At 44.0% G+C, this 24026-nt stretch overlaps 1 protein-coding gene and 1 long non-coding RNA gene across 2 annotated transcripts in view; one reads left to right on the top strand and one right to left on the bottom strand.

Moving 5' to 3' along the window:
* LOC144689109 (L-selectin-like) overlaps positions 1-14691 on the bottom strand; it is a 34709-nt gene extending 20018 nt beyond the window's left edge. Inside the window, exons 1-2 of the mRNA XM_078556252.1 lie at positions 14535-14691; positions 5907-6014 (exon numbers count right to left, since the gene is read on the bottom strand). Of these exons, the coding sequence (XP_078412378.1) occupies positions 5907-6014; positions 14535-14691 (265 nt within the window). The remainder of the gene's footprint in view (positions 1-5906; positions 6015-14534) is intronic.
* Positions 14692-16061: 1370 nt separating this feature from the next.
* LOC144689246 (uncharacterized) lies at positions 16062-17702 on the top strand. Its single transcript, XR_013578606.1, has 2 exons — positions 16062-16214; positions 17651-17702. It is a non-coding gene; the product is annotated as an uncharacterized LOC144689246 (long non-coding RNA).
* Positions 17703-24026: the final 6324 nt, after the last annotated feature.

Raw genomic sequence — 24026 nt, 5'->3', positions numbered from 1 at the left:
ATTTAAGGGGAGACCAGACATGTATATGAAGGATAAGGGGACAGGCGTCTATGCTGGTAGAGTTGGATGAGGAAAGGCTGGAAGAGACTCAAGGGGAGCATAAACACCGGCTATGGGCTGAATGTCCTGTTTCTGTGCTGTATCCTATCTAATGCTATGTAGTGTCAGGCTAGATTGTGTGCTCCAGTCCAGGTAAGAGACTTGAACATTCAACCTGCTTTCTCAGGTGTGCATATTACCACTGAACCAAACTGATATAGAGATTAAGTAAGGTGAGGAACCACAAATATAGTGAAGAATTTTAATAATATATTAAGTGAGTGTTTAATTATATTCAGGTGACCGGCATTAACTGAGGATTCGCTGGTGCTTCTATATATATATAGGAGCAGACTGAAAGTGTGTTGGGTTGGGTTTGGAGGTGCATGATTATAATGTGCAACTCTGTAAATAAAGGCTTTTAAAGATTAGGCTCCAGTTCTATCCCTTGTTGCCTGGCCTGCTGGAATAAAACAGATGTTTTTAAAAAGCTTTTGAAGGAGATGAGAGAGATGATGTGACAGTGGTTTAACACAAGCATTCCTGTGGGCAGCATGTAATGAAGAATGGTTGATCTCTGATAACAGAGCTGGGAAAATAAGGGAAACAGACATCCAGAGGCTGACACATGTAGTAGAGTTATGACCCTAAAGAGATTTGAAAATGAAGACAAGGTCCTCGAATTCAAGGTGGCAGCAGTGAAGTCGGACAAGGACAATATAAAAATATTATGTAATCTAGTTTATTTAGTTAGTTCATTCAGGTATTGTATAGGTCTTATTTATTTAAGGAAGGATGTAAATGTGTTGGAAGCAGTTCAGAGAAGGTTTACCAGACTAATACCCAAGGAAGGGTTGGACAGGCTAGACTTGTATCCACTGGAGTTTAGAAGAGTAAGGGGTGACTTAACTGGAACATATAAGATGTTGAAGGGTTTTCACAGGGTAGATGTGGGGAGAGGGTTTCCTCTTGTGGGCAAATCTAGTACTAGGGGCCACCGTTTAAAAATAAGGGCCGGGATTTTCCGTGACCACTGGCATTGGGTGTGTCCGATGGCGTGAGTGGACAATATGGTGAGAAGGCCAAAAATCGGTTTCACGACATTGTGAAACCAGTTTGCGATCGTCCGCTCAGCCAGCCGATGGCGGGCTGCGTTCCTCATCATCGAGCGCCGGGAACCTCATTGTAATACATCAACGTATCATTATAAGGTCTGCCTGCCAGACTTATCCCCCCACCTCCCCTCTTGATCGTCTGCCCACGTCAGCGGGAAAACACGGCGATGTGTTTCAGATGAACATATATAAGGCGTGCACCTGGCGGGCTGCACTTCACTCAGGACTTCAAGGTTTGTTTGCCTATTTTGCTTCGGTCAACACTCTGCAGTCATTAGCGCCAGGCTTCGCAGACAGCACCACATCACTTTTAGGGGGGGTTCATGGGTAGGTGTCTACCTACCAGATCAGCCATGTGTGGGTGGCTATCCAACAGCAGCAGGGCTAGGGCTTGCCCGAGGAAGGGGAAGAAGTGGCCTCAGGCAAGGGAAGGGGCTGCAGGACAAGAGCTGTACTGGGGAAGGAGGGTATCCCAGGGTGTGTGGTGGGGGCATAGGTTGATCTGTGCAAGTGGCCTCAAGATGGTGAGTGCTGAGGGGGCAGTCACCAGAGGAGATGAGGCCAGATGGACATGTCAGGGTGTGTGTGAGAATAAGTGGTGATGTCCCTTAAGCTGGCAGTGAGTGAGATGCCAGTGAGTGTGTGATGGGTCTGATTGTGTGAGTTTAAAGTGATGAGATGGCTGTCATACCCTGGCTGCACAGATGAGATCATTCATCCTCTACTTGCATTGGATGGCCAATGTCTTCTGTGCAGCATCAGCATTGATTCGCCACTGCCATCGCCTACTAAGCCAGAATGGTAATGTAGCTGCCCCTCCTGCAGCCAGAGCGGGGGTAGAGGGCATCACAGTGGGCCTCCACGGCATCCAAAAGGTGCTTGAGGGCTGCAGTCTTCTTGCCTTTCGAGGCCATGTCTTCTTTGCTGCAGTCGTGGGCTGGCAGCACTGAGCGCAACTGTGATTTAAATATGGTGCCTGGTGTGATGAAGTGGCATGGTGACAGCGTGGCAGGTGAATCAGAGCCCACCTGCCATTGAAATGGCAGGGGTATCTCGAGAGTGCACAATTAATAAGGCGGGTTTAGAACGATACAGCGTGAGAAGCTGCCATTGCGGCTGCCGGGAAAAACATTGTTTTTCCTGCCCGCTGCCGTACTCATTACAAATCTGGGATGATTCCGCCCAAGGGGTCGCCAATTTAAGACAGAGATGAGGAGGAATTTTTTCTCTCAGAGAGTTGAGAGTCATTGGAATTCTCTCCCTCAAAAGGCGGTGGAAGCAGAGTCTTTGAAAATTTGAAAGGCAGAGGTAGTTAGATCCTTGGTAAGCAAGGGGTGAAAGGGTATTGATGGTAGGCAGGAATGTGGAGTTGAGGTTACAATCAGATCAGCCATGACCTCATTGAATGGGGGAGCAGGCTCGAAGGGCTGGGTGGCCGACTCCTGCTCTTAATTCATATGTTCGTATGTTGTTTTTGCTTGAGTTACAGATGTGTGATGTTGGGGTAAGATGCTAGATGCAGCTGTTGTTGTAGCAGAAGCAAAACTTGTTACAAATAGCAAATCTGTTTAATTGTCTCTGTTCATCCTGACTGGATAAACGAAAGAAAGCACATGCAAACAATGATTTGTGTAATTTGTGATTTGCTAGTTACTTATAAACTTAGCTGACAAATGTATTCAACTTTATAACTGCTGGGAAATGTTTTGAGTGTGAGCTGATCAAATAATTGAGTAAGCATGTTCGAAAGATTCAATGACATGGATCTTAGGCAGGCACATGACAGCCAATGAACTAAGATTTAGTTCATGCTAAGGCAAGATTTTAATAACATCCTGGGCACTGGACATCAGGAGCAGTGAAGATATCCTCACCAAAAATCGTTCTAGCCTCTGAGTCAAAAAATTGTAGGTTCAAGAGCCCTCTCTCTCCCACTTTCTGCCTTCTCTCTCCTCTCATCTACCTCCTTCCTCCAACCCCATCCACTATCCCTTGACTTGAATACTGCACTTGGATTCATTTCCTCAGGGAGATCTCCCATGGGAGATCACCTAATATTCAGAAACTGCAATGGTATTTATCACTATTGCTGTCTAAAGCTCTGAATTCAATATGCATTCGGGCCTTAATTTATGAAATGGTACCCTTACGCAGTGCCAAAATTGCTAACAATATTGCATCAAAAATGGCAGAGCTTGTACAAAAATTCACTTTGAAAGAACCAGGAACTTATCCAAAAACGTTTGACTATAAGCTCTATCAAATTTGCTTTTAATAAACTAGCACATTGACCTTGGCAGCTCGTATTGTATGTTGTCCAGGAGCCAGATGCTTGGCAGGTTGTTGAAATGCTCCCATTTAGAATAAATCCTTGATCACAAGTAAATGTGCACACAGATCGGAAATGGTTCTTTCCACGTAATCCTTCGCACTTAACTGAGCTATGGTCCGGTTTTGTAATGACTGGGCATGATCTAACTGAAAAGCAAAGAGTTGAATGCAGAGTATTTTGTGTAATAAAGGTTTGTTTTGTAATGCATTAGAATTTGTGTTGTAAATAAATGAGTTTCAAACCATGCGGCCGCCGTTAAAATTTGAGACATACCAGGAAATCCACTCCTAACATCTAAAAACTTAAGAAATAGGAACAGGAATAGGCCATTCCCTTTTGCCATCCAATAAGATCTGATCTTTTACCTTAGTTACACCTACCCCCACTTTTCTCATATCCTGTGATCTTCATAGTGTCCAAAAACCTATCAACCTCTGATCTGAGTATACTTTTCAGTTTTAGCTAACCAAATGTAAATGAAATTACAGTAGCGGAAAATATTTATTAGTATACAGCTTTGGAAGAGATGCATAAGGAAGTAAATAAATACCTGACTGATTGTCTAATGACACATGAATAGAAACCTGAGGACATTTTATACACACTCTGAGACACCTTCTGAACCACCTAGAGAGGTTGAACACCTATCTGTTGCAATCAGTAATCCTGGGAAAATGTATAAAAACTAAAATTATTGGCTTAAGTGGGAATGAATGCAATGGTTGCAAATGGGGAATATTTTTGGATTTGTGATCTACACTCACTTAAATCACATAATTTTCTATGTCTTAATGAGTAAAGAATCTGGCTTGGATTTTCGCTCCCAGGTCAGGGGCGCAGAGTCAGGACATTTTCCAGTTCCACAAATCTGACTTCGGAGAAAGTGCCCCAGAAATTGGGATTTTTAAGATGGGGTTCTCTGGGAGCCAGGCATGTTGCTCCCGGAATGAGTGCAGGGGCTGCCAATTGGGAAGGCGGGCTGGGTGGAATGGTCTATGCTCCGGCGCTGTGTGCAAGGCTTTTTAAAAAGCAACAAAACAAACAACAGTCCTACAGACCTCCCCCTCACACCTCCTCACTCCCCCACATGCTTCCCATGTCCCATTCATGACAACCCATGCCACCTTATGCCCTCTACCCAACCCCCCATGACCCTCATATCCTCCATGCCAACCCATTCCCCTCTACCCACTCCCATGGCTCTTTATAGCCCCTATGCCAACTTAGTGCCAACTCATGCCAATCCATGCCCCCTCACCCATCACCCTTTGCCCTTACAACTACCATGCCAACTCAACCGGTATCCACCATGGGCAGACCTCAGGACCCATGCTGACAGTAAATAGAATAAAGTTCTGGGTGTCTATTGCAGACTTTATTTTTTAAAACTCATTCATAGAAAAACGATTTACTACATTTACTTTCCTTCAACTACATCCTTATAAAAACAAACATTTCATTCAAGTGCATAATCCCTTATGAAAAACAAGCATTGGAATTCATAGCCCCGCTTCAAAGATTCTATAACCACTTGGAGCTGTTAATCAAACTGTGAAATGGAAGATACTCTACTGTGATAACAGAAGGTTTAAAAATCAGTCATGCAGCACTAATCCGCTAATGGTAACTTTCAGTCTTATGTCAACAGACAGAGTGAAATAGCAAGCAATTACTTTTTTAAAACACACTAAAACATTTTTTAAAAGTTATAAAAGGCAAGAGTTTTAAATGACTTGACAGCTTTATAGTTGCCTTTGACAGTTCATCTTGACACTTTTGACAGCCCCAATGAGGTTGACAGCAAATGATTTTATGCACTTTTTATGCACGTTCATGCCTAATTTTAACAATCCCAAGGGGCGCTTGACTTCCCCAAAAGATGTTCTGAGACCATATCCAAAGGAGTACCCTACCTCTTCAATAGGTACCCCACTTCTCCAAAGGACTCCACAAAGTTCAGACCTGCTCCTACCAGGTCTAACCAGTACACATCGTGTCTCACACACCTGGATCACCAAAATTAGACATGAGTGGAGGCATTCTGTCCTTGTGAAAATCCAGGCCTCTGGATACCATGCTATGGAGGCCAAAAGATCCTATTTTGTGCATAAGCTGATCTCAGATTAAGCAATAGTTGGAAACCGCAACTGATCTCAATCTGCCTGGGCTAAAGGAATCAAAAATCAGCCAAGGTCCCAGGATGTTCTGGAGAATCCAAATCAGTGGATGCTGGGTAAGGCAGGATACAGCTCAGCTGTGAAACTCTTCACAGTGCAATGATTTGCCAATATCAAGGTTTTTCATGAAGAATGTCCAATTGGACAAGGAAATAGAAGACCTTAAGCACATATGGAATGCTACTTCAGCAAATGTCAGTCTCAGGAGATTACATTCTTGAACATATACATTTCAGCACTTACCATTTTCACATTTGTTTCCATAGAAGCCATGGTCACAGGTACACCTAAAACCATCAGCCAATTCAATACAAGTACCTCTCCTGTTGCAGCTTACCGCTTTGCATTTCTCTGTGGAGGCAACATGAGCATTAAAACTAGGTCCACATTTGCCAGATGGCATTTAACATTTAACAAGTGTGGTGTAATACATACAGGTAGGGCTTTTGCCAAACATGTTTACACTGTGCAAGATTCATAACTAAAGATTTTTTGGAAGGGGAAGTGTCCTGTGGGTTATAATATGGGTCTTAAATAAATCTTTGTCATGATCATAAATGCTCATGATCAATGGCAAAAAGCTATAGCCAAAGCAAATAGAGCGTATAACTCAGTATAAAAATGCACTATAGAGGCCTTGATCAAGATCTTGGTTAAGTCTTCAGTTCTGGTCCCATAAGATGGTGGGTGGTAAAGAATCCTTGGAAAAGGTTCAAAATGGGGTCATTAGATTGATACATAGTTTAAATGGCCTGGATTATCAGGCTAAGATCTCAGTCCTTTAACCTGGAAAAGGGTACATCACAGGGGGATTTCGAATGAGATATTTGCTAGAATGAAGGAACAGACTGTGACCATGTGGATCAACTCTTTGAATGAGATGGGTAGGGAAAAACAGGGACGCGCACATTAGCTACGAAAGCATTGAACTAGGTTCAATGTCAAGAGACTTTTTTCCCTTGCAAGTGGACCTTTGGAATAAATTGTTTGTGCAGTGTGTGTCGATTCATTACAAATTTTGAAAAGGCAAATGGATGACTTCCTGGCTGAGGCTCAGATCAGTGTGTTGGGTAATCTGTCTCAAGGTCACTAGATCCCTTCTGTGTGGGAGAGGAATTTTTCAGAATCTTCCCTCCAACATTTCCCCAGCTCCTCCATCCAGAATTGGTTTAGGGGTTTTTTCCCCCTCCCAGAAGATTACATGACTTCTGCTGGGTGGGGAACAGTAAAATTTCATGATGCTCAACCTCAACATGGGTCAGGCTTGATAGACCAGCTACTTGTTTGCTGCTTGTCATTTTTCACATGATCCTCTCTAGGCAATCACAGGCAAGTACAAAGCAATATACATACCACAGATCTAGGCACTGAACTCAGAGCTTCAACAAGGCGTATTGACTAGAAAAATTCAAGTCTGACAGAGATAGCGGGCAGGATTTTTTAGCCCCAGATAAGGGTGAGCGCGGAGGTGGCAGTACAAAAGTTAATTCTCCCAGCTAGCATTTGCTGGCTCCATCCTGACCCCGAGCAATTTTTCTGGAGGTGGGGTGTGGGAACAGCCAGGCTACCTGCTTACAAGCAGCGCGTAGCCACTTAGTGATAGTTAAAGGCCAGTCAAGGCCCATTGGAATTCCAGTCAACCCCCAGGCACTCAGATGCATCTGGGAATAGCCCAACCGCTTGGAGGCAGCTTCCTGGCAACAGGTGGGCTTTGACACCCCAAACCTCCTACCATCCAGTTTTCAGAGCCTGCGCACTGCCCTTAATTGGACACCGAGCCGGCCCTCTGGCCACTAATTGGCCAACGCAGGGAACATCACCGCAGGGTTTCTGTTTTCCCACACAGTGTGGGCTTCTGAACCCCATTTGACCCTTGCAGCAGGGTCCAGAGCCCTGCGGTGAAAATCTTTCCCAATATGTCAAATGCGTGAATGTGACAGAAGTGTTGAAGGGAATAACTGTACTATGCATCTTCACAACATGTTCACTTTCTCTAAAGCCTTGCTGCACTGTTTGTGGATTTTCAGTGTTTTCTGAATTTCAACTGTCCCCCCTCCCTTCTCTTGGTCTGCAGCCTTTAGAGGGTAGCCTATACCATGCCTAGAATTATTGTAACTTCGGAATAACACTGTTAGCTACGTTAATGAATATCCTATTATTGCAGAAAATATTTACTACTATATGGCAAATGAGCTAATATAAATTAATTCAAAAGTTGGATGATACATGAATACAGATATTTGAGGACATTGTGGCTACTCTGGGATCCATTTTGGATTCATAGGGAATTTGGAAACCTATTTGCCTTAATCAGCAAACAGGCATATGTACAACACCTTCATTAACCAAGGGCATTGAGGGATATGGGGCAAAGGTAGGTCACAGATCAGCAATGATCATATCGAATGGCAGAACAGGCTCAAGGGGTTTTGTCGTGTTTTCCTATATCTTAATATAAAAACTAAAATTATTGGCTTAACCAGAATGAATGAAATGTTTGCAAAAGGGAAATAATTTTGGACTTGTGATCTACACTTCTTAAAATTACTTTAATTCACTGTCTTAATGAGCAAAAACTCTGTCCAGTGTGATACTGAGCTATGGAGGCTAAAAGATCCCATTTATTTTTGGGCTGTGCTGAGTTTACAGAACAATAGTTGGACACTGCAACTGAGCTCAAGGGTTCCTGGGCTTGAGAGGGGAAAAATCAGCCAGAGTTCCTGGAGCTGCTGGGGAATGTAAATCTGGAAACAGATAAAGGCAGGATTCAGCTCAACTGTGAAACTGTTTGTATTACAAACATTGGTCAATATCAACTAATAGGGTAATTCATGAAGAATTGTCCACTTGGACAAGAAGTAGAAAACGACAAGCACATATGGAGTGCAACTCCAGAAAATGTCAGTAACCTCGGGAGATTACATTCTTGAGTAACATTTGTTTTTGTATGTTTTTCTTTTGCTGAAGCTTAACATTTTCACAATTATTTCCATAAAAGCCTTGGTCACAGATGCAACGAAAACCATTAACCAATTCAACACATGTACCTCTTCTTCTGTTGCAGCTTGTTGGTTTGCATTTCTCTGTAGAGTCATTAGTGCAATTATTAACACTGGGTCCACACCTGCCAGAAGACATTTAACCTGGGCTAGGATTCTTAGGATGGCGGGGTTTCCTTTCCTGCCATCTGGAATTTCGGCAGCGAACACATTCCCGCCGATGCTGCCCACCCTGCAGCATTTTTCAGACTCCAAACGAATGCTCATTGGCTGGAGACTGGACTTCCGCTCCTCGCTCAGGAGGAAGTCTCGCCTCAGAGTGCTGCTGTCCATCTCTAATCCCTGCAGCGCCAGAGGCTGCAGTCAACAAGACTGGGACTGCATGCAGGCCTGGATCCTAAGTCCTGGGAGTCGAGGACCAGGTTAGTGAGGGGTCTCAGGGCAGGGAGGGGAGGTGAGGCCCAGGAGAACAGGCAAGAGGGGCTTGGGGGTCTTGTTAGAGAGGATGGGGTGGGGGGAGGTCAGGCCTTTTGAGGGGGCACCCTGCTGACAGATGCTCCCTCTTCCCCACCACCCTCCACTTCCTGCCTAAGGCCTAAACACGGTTCATTTTCGGGCATCTCCCCTGCTCCTGAACTCCTCCCATCAATCTGAAAATTGAGGCTGGGCAGGAAATGGCTCTTAAGAGATCAATAGTTGGCCACTTAAGGGCCTTAATTGATGCAAGGGGGGGTCTTGCTAACCTGGGGCTCACCCGCCCAAGTGTAAAATTGCAGAGAGATTGAAGTGGGCGGGGACATGGTGGGAAGGCCATCTGAGAAATGTTATGGTTACCCCCCAGTTACAAATCCGCCTGTGAGGGAATATAAAATGCTGCCCATGGACAAGTGTAGTATCATGAGTGTTTGTAGGGCTTCTACTAAAGAAGCTCTCCATACAGAGTTGCTAACCAAAATATTTAGGGTGGAAAATAGTCCCTGGTCTTATAATGCATCAGTATTTAAAAAAAGCTTTATTATGATGATATGTGTTTGTGATCTGTGGTGAAAGTCTATAGCAAACACAAATAGAGCGCTAAGATGTGTAGCTCAGATAATCCAATGTGGGAATAAAAAGCACAATAAGGCTGAATTTCACTGAGCCACTTGTGGGTGGGAAACAGGTGAGTGGGCCTGTAAACTGAAGTGCGCAGCACGGCGCCCTCATTTGATGGGCGGAAGGAGAGATGGAGAGATCTGTGCCCAATGTGTAGCCCAGTCGGTTTAACCCTGCCAGTTGCTGATCAGTGAAAAGAGTGGGTGGAGGCAGGTGGTGTGCCTCCCTCCCAGGCCCCCTGTCCCAATTGGAAGACCCCCCCTACCCCAACACCCATACCTCCACACCCCACACCCACAGTTTTGCCTCTTCTTGTTCCCCCTCCCACCAATCCCCTTGTTCAACATGCCACCCCACCCCCCCTGGTCAGACCTGCCAATCCATCCCCAGTGTGATCAAGGGTTTCGTGGCAACTATGGTTTCCCTTCCTCCCCGGCCTCCTGCAATACCAGCAGTGGCCACCGATCCTGGTGTGGTGCAGAGCTGCTGGCCTTTGATTGGTCGGCAGCTCCATGAGGCCATGGGACGAACGGATGACCTGCCATCGCCTGATAAATTAAAGCAGGGTGAGCGCACAAAGTGGAGGCTGGCCTGCCACTGGCATTTACCCTGGGGTGCAGGCACCCCCCCCCCCGCCCCCCCCCCCCCCCCCCCCCCCCGGCCACATCAGTGTATAATCCAGCCCATTGTGTCTTTGTTCAATACCTTAGTTATGCCTCATCTAGAAAACTGTGTCCAGTTTTGGCCCCCTTACATTTTGAGTGAGAAATAAGCCCTACGATGATTAGATTGACACCAGGTTTAAAGGCCCTGGTATGCTTGGAGAGCTTGGACAATCACTCTGGAAAAATATACACTTTGGTGGGGGGATTCTGAATGAGATATTCACTAGAAGAATCTAGACTGTGAACATGTGGATCGACTGTTAGGGAAAACCTTAAGATCATAAGCAATAGGAGCAGGAGTAATTCATTCAGTCCATCAAGGCTGCTCCACCATTCAATAAGATCGTGGCTGGTTTGATTGTGGCCTTAACTCCACTTTCCTCCTTGCCGCCCAATAAACTTTGACTTCCTTATAAAGCAAAAATCTGCCTAACTCAGCCTTGAATATATCGAATGACCCAGCCTCCACTGCTCTCTGTGTGGAAGAGAATTCCAAACACTAGCCAAGGACATACATATTGCTACAAAAGCATTAAACGAGGTTGAGTATCAGGAGGTTTTGTTCCGCAGGGGACCTGTGGAACAAATTGTTTGTGCAGTGTGTGTGGGTTTTCGAAATGGATGGAATCCTGGTTGAGGCTCATATCTCTGTGGCTTAACTGAAATGTCTCAAGGTCACTGTTAGCTTCTGAAACTCATTTTGATCCCCTTCTGGGTCAGAGGGGAACTTTCCAGAAACATTGCCTTGGCAGCTGACCACCTCCCCTCACTCAACTCCCTGAATTGGCTTAGATTTTTCCCTCACAGGAGATCACATGAGGTAGTTCAGACACTTCAAGGGTTTAAAATTGATAAGGAGCAAGTATTGGACTTAAAAGTTGATAGGGCATCAGGACCGGATGAGAAATTTCTAAGGATACGGACGGAAGTGGGAGTGGAGATTGCAGAGGCACTGGCCATATTTTTCCAGTCTGCCTTAGACTCAGGGGTGGTGCCATAGACTAGAGAATTGCAAATCTTACACTCTTGTTCAAAAAGGGTGTAAAGATAAGACCGGCAACCCAGTCAGATTGACCTCAGATTCCAGTAACAAGAATTCTGGACAAAATTAACAATCACTTGGGCAAATGCAGATTAATTAAGGAAAAGCACAAATTTGTTAAGGGAAAATCATGTTTAACTAACATGCTTGGGTTTTTTGATCAGGTAACAGAGATGGCTGATGAGGGTAATGCAGTTGATATCATGTGCATCAACTCGCAAAAGGCATTTGATAAAGTGCCACACAACAGACTTGTGAGAAAAGATTAAATGGAATAAATTCATGGAATAAAAGAAACAGTGGTAACATGGAGATGGAATTGAGTGAGTGATAGGAAGCAAAATACTGGTTAAGGCTTTTGGGCTGGAGGAAGGTTTATAGGGGACTTTCCCAGGGATCGATGTTAGGATTCTTGTTCTTCCTGCTTTATATTAATGACCTAAACCTTGGTGTGCAGGGCACAATTTCAAAATTTGTGGATGATACAAAACTTGGATGTATTGTGAACCATGAGAAGGGTAGTGAAGAGCTTCAAAAGGACTTGGACAGGTTGGTGGAATAGGTGGACAAGTGGCAGATGAAATTTAATGCAGAGAAGTGTGAAATAATTCATTTTAGTAGGAAGAACATGGAAAGACAATATGAAATAAAGGGTATAATTCTAAAGGGGGTGCAGGAGCGGAGGGATCCGGGTGTTTATGTGCATAAATCATGGAACGTGGTAGAACAGGTTGAGGGAGCAATTAATAAAGGATAAGGCATCCTGGGCTTATCAATAGGGGCATAGAGTACAAAAGCAAGGAAGTTAAGCTGATTTGGCCTCAACTGGAGTATTGCATCCAGAATGGATGGCACTACACTTTGGGAAAGATGTGAAGGCATTAGAGAGGGTGCAGAAAAGATTCATGAGAATGGTTCCAGGGATGAGAAGCTTCAGTTCCTAGTTTGTAGATAGGTTGGAGAAGTTGAGGCTGTTATCCTTGGAGATGAGAAAGTTGAGAGGAGATTTGAGAGAGGTTTTCAAAATCATGAGGAGAACTAGACAGAAGCAATCAGGAGAAACTATGCCCATCGTTGGAATGAGGGCACGGATTTAAAGTAATTGGCAAAGGAAGCAATGGTGACCTGAGGAAAATTTTCATGCAGAGAGTGGTTAGGGTCTGTAATGCACCGCCTGTGACTGTGATGGAGGCAGGTTTAATTGAGGCATTCAAGGGGGAATTGGATTATTATCTGATAAAGAAGAATGGGCAGGGTTATGGGAAGAAGAGGGGGGAGTGCACTAAGGGAATTGCAACCTTCAGAGAGCCAGCACAGACACAACAAGGCTTTTGAAAAGGTCCCACATGGGAGAATGGTCAAGAAGTTAAGAGCCCAGGGTAATTTGGCAAATTGGATCCAAAATTGGCTTAGTGGCAGGAGGCAGAGGGTGATGGTCAAAGGTTTTTTGTGATTGGAAGCCTTTGACGAGTGGTGTACCACAGGGATTGGTGCTGGGACCCTCGCTGTTTGTAGTGTACATTAATGATTTAGATGTGAATATAGGAGGTATGATCAGTAAGTTCGCAAATGACATGAAAATTGGTGGTGTCGTAAATAGTGAGGAGGAAAGCCTCACATTACAGGACCATATAGATGGATTGGTAAGATGGGCAGAGCAGTAGCAAATGGAATTTAATCTTGAAAAGTGTGAGGTGATGAATTTTGGGAGGATGAACATGGCAAGGGAATACACAATGAATGGTAGGACCCTGGGAAGTACAGAGGATCAGAGGCACATTGGTGTATATGTCCATAGATCCCTGAAGGCAGCAGCACAGGTAGATAAGGTGGTTAAGAAAGCATATGGGATACTTGCCTTTATTAGCCGAGGCATAGGAAAGAAGAGCAGGGGGGTTATGTTGGGGATGTATAAAACGCTAGTTAGGCCACAGCTGGAGTACTGTGTGCAGTTCTGGTCACCACATTATAGGAAGGATGTGATTGCACTGGAGAGGGTGCAGAGGAGATTCACCAGGATGTAGCCTGGGCTGAAATTTTTCAGCTATGAAGAGAGACTGGATAGGCTGGGGTTATTTTCCTTAGAGCGGAGAAGGCTGAGGGAGGACCTGATAGAGATATACAAAATTATGAGGGGCATAGATAGGTTGGATAAGAAGAAACTTTTCCCCTTAGCGGTGGTGTCAATAACCTGGGGACATAGATTTAAGGTAAGGGGCAGGAAGTTTAGAGGGGATTTGAGGAAAATTTTTTTCACCCAGAGGGTGTTTGGAATCTGGAACACACTGACTGAGGGGGTGGTAGAAGCAGGGACCCTCACCACATTTAAGAAGTATTTAGATGAGCACTTGAAATGCTATAGCATACAGGGCTACAGGGCAAGTGCTGGAAAATGGGATTAGAATAGATAGGTGCTTGATGGCTGGCATGGACACGATGGGCTGAAGGGCCTGTTTCTGTGCTGTAAAACTCTATGATTCTATGACAACAGACTGAATGGCCTCCTTCTGTTCTATAACCGCTCTGATTCTATTCCATGATCTTATGATTCTGGTAAGTGGGGAGCAGAAAGTCATGATACTCAGTTACAGTGTAATTGAATGGGACAGGCTTGCTAGACCAGTTTTTTTGCTGGCTGTCATTTTCATTATGCTCATGTGATCCTCTCTAGACAATCACAGCAAAGTACAATGCAACATTAGTATCATAGGACCACCTAGCTGGGAGGCTCAACGAGGAGGACTGAACAGAAACATTAAAGTTTGACAGATACAGCATGTCAGATGTGTAACCCTGACACATGTCTGGATTAGAGAAGGGAAAAATCAACCGGGTTCCAGGTTCTGCTGGAGAAGGTACACCTGTGGATAGATAAAGGCAGGACGTTGCTCAACTGTGGAACTAACTATTCACAGTAATTTGCCATTATCAATAAATCACTTATGAAGAATCTCTGTTTGAACACAGAGGCAGAAGGGCACAAACACATATAGCATTCTACTTCAGTAAGTCTCAATGTCCTCAGGAGGTTACAATCTTTTGACAGCTTTTCCTCAGCTCCAGCTCTTACCATTTTCACAATTGTTCCCATAGAAACCTTGGTCACATATACACCGAAAACCATCAGCCAATTCAACACATGTACCTCTTCTGTAACATGCTGTTGCTTTGCATTTCTCTGTAGAGACATTAGCACAAGCATTAACTTTGAGTCTGCCAGATGGCATTTAACATGGATAAGCATAGTGTAATGCAAGTGGGTGTGGCTTCTGCTGAGCATGTTTACACTATCAAGAGTTCCAACATTTTGTGATGGGTAGTTCTAGGCGTTATAATACATGAGTAAATAAATCTTTACTATGGTTATGAATGTCGAGGATTAGTGATTCAGGGTTGTAACAAAAGCAAATAGAACGTTAGAATATAAAGCTCACATAATTGAGTGTAAGCCCAAATGCACTATAGCCTCCTTAGGCTGAATATTGTCGCTTACCTCATCGCCAGGGCCAAAAGCAGATGATGACCCTGCTTCAGTGAGCAGTGGGACCTGGGGCAGCATTTTCCCACTATTGGTCAATTGTGGGGGCTGCCACCAAGGCTGCCTTCCAATTAAGGACAGCAAACCTTTCCCAAGAGCTGCCCACCCAATCAGAGGTCTGACGGCTCAGCAACTCCACTCCTAGCAGTGGTCATTGCTAAGGCCGCAGTTCTAGGGAGGGGGTGCCTCAATAGTGGGGCACCTTTCAAAGATAGGTAATGTGGCTGGGGAAAACTAGCCAGACAGGCAGGCCCAGGTGCTCCAGAGGAGGTTTCCTGATGCATCGGTGGTGCCTTTGCCATATTTGCCACCAGTGGGACCCTCCATGGGCCATGAAGTGCCCATAAAGGTTGGCCCACCCCAGAACCCCTAGGAGGCTGCCCGGGTTTAACTGGTAGGCTCCCCAAGTGGCAGCAGACCCTCTCATTGCAGGCAAAATGCCCATGGAGGCACCAAGTAGCCCTTTTTTGGCCACCTAAGGAAATATGGCATGATGCTGGGCCCCCCTCTCGATTCCTCCCCCACCATTTTGCCAGCCCTCCCTCCTTCCAGCCTGTTGCTAATGGGCCAAAAGAATTTAGCCCCTTGTTCAAAATTTGTGTCCAGTTTTGGTCCCCTTACAAGATGGCTGATAAAGAGACCCTGAAAAATGTTCACACTGGGGTCTTAAAATATAGTTTAAAAGCCTGGGTTATCATGATAGGCTTGGCCATCTCATCCTTTACCCTGGGGAATTTCAATTGAGATATTTACTAGAATGAAGGAACTAGGCTTTGACCATGTGGAATGACTCTTTGAATTTGATAGGTTCGGGAGAACATGCACATTACATAATCATTCAAATTAGTTTGTCAGGAGGATTTTTCACAGAGGACTTTGGAACAAATTGTTTGTACAATGTGTGTGGATTCACTACAGATTTTCGAAGGAATGAGTTCCTGTGCAATGGGTAATGGTGCCTCAAGGTCACTGAGCACTTCAGGAACTCACGTCTTCTAGGTTCCCAGAATCCTTTCTGTGACAACCCCTCCCCCACCTTTCTTGAATTAGCGAGGGATTTTTCCCCTCACATGACTTCTGTTTGGTGGGAAGAAATAAAAGTCATGATGCTCAGATACAACATAATTGAAGGGGGCAGCTTGATAAACCAGCTACTGTTTTGCTGTCTGTCATTTTCGTTATGTTCATATGACCTTCTCCAGCCAATCACAGGTAAGTACAAAGCAAAATATGTACTACAGAACTATCTAGCAAGGAGGTTAAATGACAAAGACACAACAGAAAAATTCAAGTTTGACAGGTATAGCATGTTACAAGCTTAACTGTGACAGAAAATGTATTACAGGAAATAAATGTTGCGGGAGAGTGGGACTAGCTGAGTTGCTTTTGCAGAAAGCCAGCACAGGCACACAGGATCAAATCGCTTCCTTCTCTGCTGTTACCATTCTATGATTCCAAGAAATAAATGCCGCATGTGCACATTGTATGTTGTATGTAGTATTGGGGTGTTTGGGATTGTAAGGATTAATGTGGGAAGGGAGAAGCAGTACCACCCACATTATGATGCAGGGAGTCACATGGGAGTAGTAGAGTGTAGTGATGAGCTTGGTAGAATTCGGCATGATAGCACCTAGTCAGGACTGTATCCTGTATATATATATATATATATATATGTATATGTATATAGTTATGTGTTATTAATAACAGTTATTGTTCAACCATAGAAGCCTCTTCATGAGACAACAAACAACATTACAACATTGTATAGTGTATGCTGCATAGTATACACTGTATGTGCAGTGACAAAGTGTATATTATAGTGTAGGCTGCATAGTATACACTGTATGTGCAGTGACAAAGTGTATATTATAGTGTAGGCTGCATAGTATACACTGTATGTGCAGTGACAAAGTGTATATTATAGTGTAGGCTGCATAGTATACACTGTATGTGCAGTGACAAAGCTCTCACTACTTTATGTAGCTGCACTAAAACTTCAAGTTCACTCAGATGTATTCTTTCAACACGAAGTCAATGGCCTTTCCTGTAAGTGGAAGAATTCCATTGCTCAACCCCCATCACATGCCAATATTCTTTATCCCACGGAATCTCATTCTAAGTTTCAAAATCTTCGTAGGGGAGGAAGTCCATTCGTTGATAAAGCCTTGCAGTCAATTCCAATTGCCAAAGTGTGAATTTATTCTGACTCCAGTCAATGAGATGCCGGTTGGAAATAAGGTGTTGTGCATCCATTACCAGATATTCAATTTTTTTCACAATCTAATTCACTGGTCAGTAGGGATGAATCTCTGTAGAATTCTATCTTCCAGCAGCTTTCCAGAATAGTAATTTAAATAAAAAATGTTACCATGCCCAAGCTACCAATATGTTCACAAGAAATGTAGGACAAGAAAATTCCATCCTGTCCTGTCCGGATATGATGCAGCTGATAACACATCAACCCATCCCCCACTCATGCAACCGTCTCAGGGAAGTAAAAACCCTAAGTCACTTCAGGGGAAGAGAAAGGATTCTGAGAAATTCCTCTCTGATCCCCAAGTAAATCAGACAAGCTCCAGTAGACCTTAACAACTAGTCACCTTTGGCACTGTTTACCTGCTATAATTCAAGATATCTTCCACTCACAGAAACTCATCCAGACCCTGTTTGAAGGCATCAAACAAAACCTTACTCAATACATGTTGTTACAATGTGTTCTAGAGTTTAATTATTCACTGTGAAAAGGAAACTTCCTGGTGTTTAACTTAACTCTCTTCTGATTCTGATGCCTCTAGTCTTCCCACTGCCCCATCTTCTCCCAACCAGCACCACACTCCCCACCTGACCAGCTTCAATAATCAATTCATCGGAACAGAATGTACTTCCTACATTAACTTAAAGAGCTCAATCATATTCTCTTGGGGCAAAATTTTCGCCTCACCGGACGGGTGCCAGTGAGAATCGTGTGCTGATGCTGAGTGCTGCTGGGGTGCGGGCAGAGGAGGGTGAGCGGGGAAGTTTGTACATGCGCGCCGATGTGAGCTGTGAAAGCTCCCCAAAGGCACAGAGCTGAAGAATTTCAAAAACATAAATAAAGAATTTAAAAATGTTAAAAACATGTCCCCCACATGTGACTCAGTCACACGAACAGGGTCGTATTAAAAATTATTTCCAAAAATTTTAATTTGTTTTAAATTTCCTGTTGGAAACCTCACCCCGCCCGAGGATGAGGTTTCACAAAAAAAATCCTTGTTGATTCGCGTGCCCAACAACCGTAAGGTTGGACGGGCAGTGAAAAATTGCATTTAATTATTACTTTAATGGCCTTAATAGGCCTGTTAATGGTTGGTGGGCGTGCTGCTGACTCCAACACACGCCCGCCAACCGAAATACCGCGCGACTGCGCATGACATCGGGACGCTTGACCGACATCATCGCGCATCATTTTACACTCGAGCGTGCAGGGTGCACGCCTGTATGCCAAGTGAAAATTTCTGGTCTTGGAGGTTACATTACTGTAATGAACTATGACCCCGCATTGAGGCTGTCCTGGTAAAACTGAGACTTGGTATTAACGTTAGCCATCCAGAGCCCTGCACTGTGTGAGGAGACCATTCAGTCTTCTAAATATAGCGAAAGTGAAGTATTGTATAGGGTAAGTATCATGCTTCTGTTTTACTATTTAATTGTCATGGTTGTACATCCTCACACTCTGCTCACTATCTTTTCATTCTTGCAGCACTAATTATGAAATTTCAGCATTTCATGAACTTTAACCTCCTTCTCCTGGTCTGCAGTCTTACCAGCTCACATATCGGAATTACTGTAACTTCTGAATGACAGTGCTAATTACTTAAAGGAAAATCACGCTATTGTTCCAGAAAATATTCATTAATATACGGCAAATGAACTAATATGAGGAAATGCAAAAATCTAATGACATATGAACAGAAACTTTGGGGACTTTGTGACTTCTCTGGGACCCTTTCTGGACCCCTCGGACTTTGGAAACCTATTTTATATAATTAGAAGTCTGAGAAAGTATATAACAGCTAACATTATTAACTAAAGGGCAATTCAAGGGTAGTTAGGGGTGGGCAATAATTGCTGGCAGAGTCAGCCGCGCCCACATCCCATGAAGGAATATTTTTTTTTAAAAGCAGGAAAGAATGCAATAGTTGCAAATGGAAAATAATTTTGGATTTGTGATCTAGATTCACCTAAAAGAGATGCACTACCTCAATGAGCAAAGACTCTGTCCCTGTGAAACTGAGCTACGGAGATCAAAAGCATCCATTTTGTTCAGGGGCTGTGCTGAGTTAGCCAGAGCAACAGTTGGAAAACTGCAGCTGACTGTTGCTTAAGGTCAGTCCTAGTTCAGCAGCTCAGCAATCACGTCATCGAAATTGACTTACACTTCCTTACACGACAGGCAAATGTTAAACGTTACTCTTAATATAATACAGATAGAAATCAATGGCAGCATTTCATCAGGGGACTTCCCGGGCTCGGGAAAGGAAAAATCAGCCGGAGATTCCAGGCCATGTTGGAGAATGTGCTTACGTGGATGTCAAAGAAGATAGGATTAGGCTCGACCACCAAACTGTCCATGGTCCAAGAAATTGTCAATATCAAGAAAGTTATTTATAAGAACATAAGAAATAGGAACAGGAGTAGACCATTCGGCCCCTCGAGCCTGCTCATGGCTGATCTTCTTGTGTTTCGATTTCCACATCCCCATCTAACCCCGATAACCTTTGATTCCCTTGCCTAACAAGAGTCTATCTACCTCTGTCTTAAAAAATATTCAATGACCTCACCTCTACCACCTACTGAGGCAGAGTTCCAAAGTCTCACAACCCTCTGAGAGAGAATTTCTCCTCACCTCTGTCCTAAAAGGGCGACCCCTAATTTTAAAACAGTGCCCCCTAGCTCTGGACTCACCCACAAGAGGAAACATCCTTTCGACATCCACCTTGTCAAGGCTGTTCAGGATCTTGTATACTTCAATCAAATCACCCCTCACTCTTCTAAACTCCAGTGGAAACAAGCCCAGTCTGTCCAACCTTTCCTCATAAAACAACTCACTTATTCCAGGTATCAATCTAGTAAACCTCCTTTGAACTGCCTCCAATGCATTTACATCCTTCCTCAAATAAGGAGACCAAAACTGCACACAGTATTCAAGGTGCGGTCTCACCAATGCCCTGTATAAACGAAGCATAACATCCTTAATTTTATGTTCAATCCCTCTCATAATAAAGAATAGCATTCCATTAGCCTTCTTAACTACTTGCTGTACCTGCATACTAACTTTTTGTGACTCATGTATTAAAACACCTGAACTCCTCTGCAGCTCAGAATTATGCAGCCGTTCTCCATTTAAGTAATACTCTGCTTTTCTGTTCTTCCTGCCAAAGTGAACAACTTCACATTTTCCCACATTAAACTCCATTTGCCAGATCTTTGCCCACTCACTCAACCTATCTATATCTATCGGCAACCTCCTCATGTCCTCTTCACAACATATTTTCCTACCTACCTTTGTGTCATCTGCAAATTTAGCCACCATGTCTTCACTCCCCTCATCTAAGTCATTGATCTAAATCTTAAAAGTTTGAGGCCCCATCACTGACCCCTGTCGGACTCCACTCATCACATCCTGCCAATCAGAAACAGGCCCATTTATGCAAGTTCTCTGCTTTCTGCCAGCCAGCCAATCTGCTATCAATTCATGGTGCATATCCACTTGAACAAGGTACCGAAAAGCCACCAGCACATATGGAATCCTACTCCAGCAAGCGACAGAAGATGTAGTGTGCCTGGATTATCTTTTGGAATACATACTTACTGCCAGTCGATTTCTCCAGCTCTTACCATTTTCACAATTGTTGCCATTGAAACCATGGTCACAGATGCACCTAAAACCATCAGCCAATTCAACACATGTACCTCTTCTGTTGCAGCTTGTTGCTTTGCATTGCACTGTAGAGACAACAGCACATGCTTTATTCACTATAATATGATGTGTTCACTAATAAATAATTTTCAGATTAATCATTTATGTTATGAAGTCTAATTCATTGCTGAGAACTCATTAATTAAACAATAATGCACATCTGCATAATCACCAAGAAATGGATGTTCATGTTATGTTAAATATAGTGTTAAGATACATGCATGAAGGGCATTGTTTAATTAAGTGCTTAGAGCATTTATAAAGAGAGACTGCTTTGACACTGGGGCCCAGGCTTTCACTATGATGGAAAGGCTCTCTGTCATGGCAAAAATCTCATAAATGGCTGGCCCTGAATATGGCATTTCCTATTTTGTGGGGGCTGGACTGGGGTCGGGCTGGGGTTTGTGCCAGTGAGGCTTACGAAGGCAGCTGGCCATTTAAATCACTAGCTGCCTCCACTGAAGTGTGATTTTGCTGGGCCAGGACTGTGAAACCTGGTGTGTGCAGATTAGACCAGGTAAGAGGAGGTCTGAACATGGTGGATTCATTTCGATAGCCAAGGTACCCCTTTGGAGACGTAAGGGACCACTTTGGATATGGCCCCAGGACACCTTTGGGAGAGGTAAGGCATACTTTGGGGGAGGTAAGGCACCCTTTTGGATTCTTAAAAGTAAACGTGATTATTGCATAAAAAGTGCACAAATGCATTGGAACTGTCAAATCTGTCAAAGAACTGTAAATTTGTCAAAGAACTATCAAAGGGTACCCGGTCAGTTGGCACGGTACGGGTAAAAGCAAAGGGTTGTGAGTGGGGGGCATGGGTTGGCATGAGTTGGTACCAAGTTGGCATAGGGGCTATAAAAGGCCATGGGGATGTTGGGGGCATAGGGGGTATGAGAGGCCATGGGAGTTGGGTAGAGGGGCATGGGCTGGCATAGTGGTTATGAGGGGCCATCGAGGGTGGGTGGGGCATGGGATATTATACGTTGGCATGGATGGAGCATGGGGAGTGTGTGGGGGGGTGAGGGAAAGGCGAGGGTTGGAGAGCTGTTTTTTGTTTTCATCATTTTTTAAATGGCAAACAAAGTACCGGAGTACAGAGGCAGGCATTCTGTCTAGTCCGTCTCCACACCCGACAACCTCTGCACACACACCAGAGGCGGCAGGACTGACTTCCAACCCAGTCCATACCCCTGGAATGAAACTCAGAACTGTGGGTGGCCATTCTCCCATCTCTGCACACGCATCCTGGGAGCTAAAACCTGGGCCTGGGATTGTGGGTAGGAAGCAGAAATCTGTAACGCTGCATTCTGTGAATAAACATATTATCAAGAACAGTATTCGTGTCTAGTTACAGACTTCAATAAACTGGCTTAGGTTCAGATTAACAAAACTATCTCTATTTCCTAACACCATCTAGAAGAACAACGGCAGCAGACGCATGGGCAAATCAGGACTTAAAAGTTCCCCTCCAAGCCACACACCATCCTGATTTAGAACTATATCACCGTTCATTCACTATCAATGGGTCAAAATCCCAGAACTCACTTCCTAACAGCACTGTGTGTGTACCTACACCACATATGTTGTAGCGGCTCAGGCTCATCACCACCTCCTCAAGGGCAATTAGGCCTCCAATAGGAAGAATCCTGCAAATTAGGCAAGCTGGCTTCAAGGTCTTTTTCCTATAAGGTATGGCATCATATTATTCTTCACCACACTTCAAGGCATTGAAGGATGTTGCCAATATTTGTGTTTGAACACAGTGACTATTTTTACCTTGGCTGGGAACAGGATTTCAGCTTCATTAGTGAATGAAAGAGAAGATTTCAGAGACTGCCCCAGTGGATCTACTCACTCCAGCTCATATCCACAAACACAATGCACAAAGAGAGGAATACCAAGAGGCCAAATAGCAGCGACAGAAAACCTAAGGTTTTGGGCTGAGGGAATCGGGCAGATAAGCACCAACATAGAATCATCAGGAAGAAAGAAGTGCTGGCAGGTCACATGGCAGGATGGCAATGAGTGCAGAAGGGTGCAGGTGAGCAAAACTCCTGCCTGGGGGAAGCTGGGAGGCAGTGGAAAAGAATGTCTGGAGTTAGATTCACTGGGTCAGAGGTCAGTGGGAGTCATGGGACTAACATTTTATCTTATTCGTTCACGGGATTAGAGCGTCGCTGGCTAGGGCAGCATTTATTGCCCATTCCTAACTGCCCTTGAGGAGGTGGTGATGAGCCCCCTCCTGAGCCGCTACAACATATGTGGTGTAGGTACACACACAGTGCTGTTAGGAAGTGAGTTCTGGGATTTTGACCCATTGATAGTGAATGAACGGTGATATAGTTCTAAATCAGGATGGTGTGTGGCTTGGAGGGGAACTTTTAAGTTCTGATTTGCCCATGCATCTGCTGCCGTTGTTCTTCTAGATGGTGTTAGGAAATAGAGATAGTTTAAGTAAGTTATATTTGTATTTGTGGGTGTTAGGAATGATTTTTAGCTTTAAAGTTTAAGTTTGATTTGTATTTCGGTATCTGTGTGTTTAAATAAGGTAAAATTGAGTTTTAGTTTCATTTTAAAAGGTGCCTGCTTTTCTAATGAGAGTTTTACAACTGTTGCAGCTAAGTTAAACAAACAAGAGTAGAGAAACTGAGCTGTTGCCTAGCAAAAGGGGTCCAGAGAGACAGGTCCCTCCCACAGGCACACACAGAAGAAACTAAAAACAGCAGTTTGATTTGGAAGCTGTTTGAGTTCAGTTGATTTTTAAAGTGGATGCCAGGAGAGACTGGAGCAAAGGGGACAGATAGCCAATCCCAAGCTAAAGAAAAGACCACAATATCCAGAGGAGTGCGACAGGAGAAAGTTCTAAGAAGACCTTATAGTCAAAGGGAAGGACAGGAACCTGGAAAAGGTCCTGTTAAGTGAAGTTAAGAGTGAAGGGCAGAGAGAAAGGCTCCAAGCTTCAGATTTAAAGAGACAAAAGCTACAGAAAGTAGATTTGAAGCTAGAACAGCTTGCAGGAGGCCAGAAGGTTCAAAGAGACAGCTGAAAGCCTGTAACTCTTT

This window comes from Cetorhinus maximus, chromosome 13 (genome assembly GCF_964194155.1).
Source record: "Cetorhinus maximus chromosome 13, sCetMax3.hap1.1, whole genome shotgun sequence".
NCBI classification, from domain to species: Eukaryota; Metazoa; Chordata; class Chondrichthyes; order Lamniformes; family Cetorhinidae; genus Cetorhinus; species Cetorhinus maximus.
The sequence above is the reverse complement of the archived record's forward strand: the minus strand, read 5'-3'. Positions and strand labels throughout refer to the sequence as shown.